Consider the following 3,932-nt stretch of genomic DNA (forward strand, 5'->3'; position numbering starts at 1 on the left):
ACAGCAGTGGTACCCGGGTAGCGGTGCAGAGGACTCGCATGCGATACTCTTGCTAAATAAACAAGCGCCCAAGCCATGCGTCGGCACAGTACAGCGCACTAGTGTGTATTACATTGCCAGCAACAGCCGACGCTTCGTTTGTCCAGCACCGCTACTAAGGACGACGTTGCATGTACTCTTCCAAGACGAGCGCCTGCATCGAGCTCAACGTCGACTTGTCGATGGCCGCGCACTCTTGCTGGAATATGTCGCAGTCCCGACACGTTTGCACTTCCTTGTCCACTGCAGCAAAGGCTGGCGTCCCAACTGTCAGCAGCGCCAAATACACTACACAACCCTTCAAGCAGCGAGGGGGCTCTCCGGGCAAACACCAATACTCGGTGGCGACCGCCATGTACGATGCGAAGCGCACGTTGCATGGTGCCGCCCGACGCTGCCACAGAACGACCGGGAGGTAGCCAGTGAGGCAATCGTTATATCGTTGGCTTTCTTGTATCGCATCGAGCAGCGACACGTGTGGCTCGACGAGGTAGGTGGCCACATTGCACACGAGATCATCGGCCAAGTGGCGGCCCAAGTACGCCGATGCAGCCACACCCATGGGGTACGTCAGCATGTACGTCTCCACGTCATAGAAGCGGTGCAGCTCTGCTTTCTTGGCACAAGCGTTTGTCGTGAGGTCGCGGAGCAAGCGAGGCCACCACAGCGGGAGGCAGTCACACAAGGTCGTCTGCGCGAGCGTGTCCCCGGCCGTTGCAAGATGCACCAAATGTGCGACAAAAGTGCTCGTGACATTGGTTGCTTGAAGCCGGTGCAGAAAACGGGCCGCGCCAAAGCGTCGGAGCACCGCGAGAAGCCAATTTGCCATGGTGGCGTCGTCGGCCCAGGCATCGTGAGCGTCCAGGAGCTCCACGAGGAGCCCCACGTCGCCGTGATCGTAGAGCAAGGACGCCATCGGATACGTACTTTGTGGTGTGTCACACTTGGCGCCAAGCTGGGTTCGGTGATGCAGAAAAAAGTCATGAATGGCCGCTTGAAAAAGGCGGCGGAGCGATCCGTAGCCGAGGTCGTTGCTGACGTCCCCGACGCTGTTGGCGCGCAAGAGCGCAATCGTGCGGTCGTAGCCCAACATGTACACGCGGTTCGCCTTGGGCCATAAGAGCAACAAACAAGCGGGCAGCTCATCGAGGAACAGACCTGCAAGGTCGGTCAGCGACGTGGCGCGACACGCGTTTTGAACGAGCGCCGGCGTATTGCACAATGGATGAAACGTTACGGTCAGCGTCGGGCTGGCGTGCGTCTTCTCGCTGTTGTTGTCACCAACCACGTGCACAAGCGCAATGTCAAAGACGTCGGCCGCAAGGAGCAGATCGACGACCGCCTTGTCACGACCCGTGAGCGAATCAAACGTCAAGCTGTGCGCCTCAAACGCAATCGACGTGCCTCTGGCCCCCAATGTTTCGAAGCGGCGAGCGGCGTCCTGGAGCTCTTGGATCGACGGCAGCAGTGGCGGCGCGTACTGTAGCATGGACGCGTTACAGTCGTCCGAGTCGTAGTCGTCGAGGTCGTACGCGGCATGATACACAAGACAAGACCGGTGTCCCGACGTGATGGGCGCCACCGTCACATCACACACGCTGTAGAACGAGAGAAAGCATCCATCGAGGGCCTCGAATGTCGTCGTCCGGTGGCCGTGCGAGATCATGACGGCGCCGCCGACGCAGGTGGACGGAAAAAAGTAGACGACCGTAGCAAAGGTACCAGGCGGTGGCTCCGTTGTCGGCGTCAACGTCGACGCGTCGCCGGTCAAGTCGATTGCAAAATGCGCCAGCGTCATGTCGAAAAGCAGTTCGCAATAGTCTCCTCCATTTTCCAGCTTGCCGAGGATGTCGGAATCAGCAATGACATCGGAAGTCGTGTCGTAGAAGTCGTGGAGGATAACGTCGTCGGCCGGCACGTGAGTCGAGTATTTGGTCGCGAGCGCCGCGACGATCTCGGTCGAGAGCGGCCACGCGGTAATGGCGAGGTCACCGATTTGCGCATGGGGATGGCGCTCAACGTCCGGCTTGCGCAGACAGCAGTGCGGTACCTCGGCGTCGCCGGCAAAAGAGAATATAGTGTAAGTGTCCTTGTCGTCCCTCATGCTACAATGCAAATGTGTTGAACACTGCGCTGGCAGTCACCACAATCAACGACGTCGTCTTTGTCCGAACGCAACAGATGGACCCGATGCGCGAGTGATGGTCGTTGACAGATGAGATACTCCAACCTGCCATTTCATACAACGTCCTCGTCTTGCAGACGTAAAGTGTTCTACAGAATGGACTTCAATGCCCGGAAACTGCAGCGCACCATATACCGCTTCAACCAGAGGCTCACGCCGAAAACCATCTACGTCCACGCGCAATCGAATCAGACATGGCGCAGATATCGTGCACCCGTTTCGAGATGCCAAGGGTCCAAGGGTTAAATAAGACGCTGCTTGCCCTTGATGCCACGCTCAACGACCCAGTTTATCACTTTGTTCGCATAAAAAGTGGCTAGGACCACTGGGCCAGGACTGCCCGGGACGTGAAACACACACACAACTTTCAAGTGACAAAAGCTATGGAGCAGCTGCACCATAACAAGGCGTCTTGTGCTGTCGGGCGATTGAGCGGGTCGGCATCGACGCAACGACCGACGAGGTCTCGGTACCAGTCGTCGCGCTTCTCACGCAGTGTTGGGCGCAAGCCGCCATCGACAACGGCGGTCGTGAGCGCAACTTCGTCATCGAAATCGTAGTCGTCAAACGGCAGCTGGAACGCGTTGAGCTCCGACGTGAGAATACCAAACGCATAGACGTCCGACGCGACGACGGCGGCGGCGAGTCGCCTGCAAGCACCTCGTGGCCGTCCACGCCAGCAGCGCTTCGTCAGTCTCCGACGTCCCGGGGACACCGACTTGGATGAACGTGGGCGAACTGACAAACACATTGTGGCTCGAGAGAGACCCGTGGACGAGACCTTTGGCGTATACGTCGAGAAGCCCGTTGGCGATGAAGTAGAGTGCCTTGCAGAGAGAGGCTCGACGGGTCCCAAGCGTGCGACGGCCAGCCATACAAAGGTCCCATAGACTGCACGAAGCGTCGCCCGAGAGACATGGTGACGTTGCCGTGCTCCCGAGGGCCCATTCCAAACGCAGATCACTCGACTCGCAACTTCCTGACGTAATTTAGCGTGACCGAGCGCCTCGTCGAAATTGCTATTCTCTTGGTAGAGCCATACCTGGACGACAGTCTTTTAGAACTGCATACTGCATGATGCGACCCAGCTCACAGTGCCCACGCAGACTGGTCCATACACGCGTGAGCATTCGTGAATGGTATTCTTCTACCAGCCAGTGTGCCTCGTCGGCGGTGTCGATGGAGTTGAAGCGCGCTATCTCGCGCTGGAGCGACTGGACGTCCTTCTGTCAACGGCTCCTGCGCGACGCAACGAGGCGGCGTCGTCTTCGCGAGCCAGGGCCGAATGTTGCATGGGACCGGCGGCACTGGCAAACCAAGCACTGGCACCACGATCTACGGTGTGATGTGGGCACAATTCGCGCGGGCGCGCGCAAAGCGACGGCTACTCCACTAACCCAGGGCTGTCCCGTCGAGCTCGACTCGCAAATATTACAAATATTAGGCGAGTACCATGCGTGTACCACCAAGCTCGAAGCTACGTCGGAAGCGCATCACGAGCATTCATATCAGTAGAAGACAGCACGGAAGCTCAACGCGCTCAACTAGACCGACAACGACGTCCAGCCGACATTCAATTTAGTGCCCTTCGACAAAGCGTGAAGGTTCAAGTAATGCACGCGACGAGAGGCTGCCGTTTAGTTTCAAGCCAAAAACAAAGATTTAACACGTAGTATACACTAAACCTCGGCTGCGCCTCGGGCCCTGC

General features: G+C 58.0%; 2 protein-coding genes across 2 annotated transcripts; both read right to left on the reverse strand.

The window, feature by feature from the left end:
* Positions 1 to 91: 91 nt before the first annotated feature.
* SDRG_15389 (hypothetical protein) lies at positions 92 to 2,143 on the reverse strand (the record flags this gene model as incomplete). Its single annotated transcript, XM_008621560.1, has 1 exon — positions 92 to 2,143. The coding sequence occupies one exon, from the start codon at positions 2,141 to 2,143 to the stop codon at positions 155 to 157; it is 1,989 nt and encodes a 662-aa protein (XP_008619782.1). The 3' UTR covers positions 92 to 154.
* Positions 2,144 to 2,591: 448 nt separating this feature from the next.
* Positions 2,592 to 3,099, reverse strand: SDRG_15390 (hypothetical protein; the record flags this gene model as incomplete). The annotated part of the gene is made up of 2 exons (XM_008621561.1): positions 2,592 to 2,874; positions 2,927 to 3,099. 2 exons carry the CDS (start codon positions 3,097 to 3,099, stop codon positions 2,592 to 2,594), a joined length of 456 nt encoding a protein of 151 aa, XP_008619783.1.
* Between the last annotated feature and the right edge of the window lie 833 nt (positions 3,100 to 3,932).

This window comes from Saprolegnia diclina (assembly GCF_000281045.1).
Source record: "Saprolegnia diclina VS20 unplaced genomic scaffold supercont1.90, whole genome shotgun sequence".
Lineage (NCBI taxonomy): Eukaryota > Oomycota > Saprolegniomycetes > Saprolegniales > Saprolegniaceae > Saprolegnia > Saprolegnia diclina.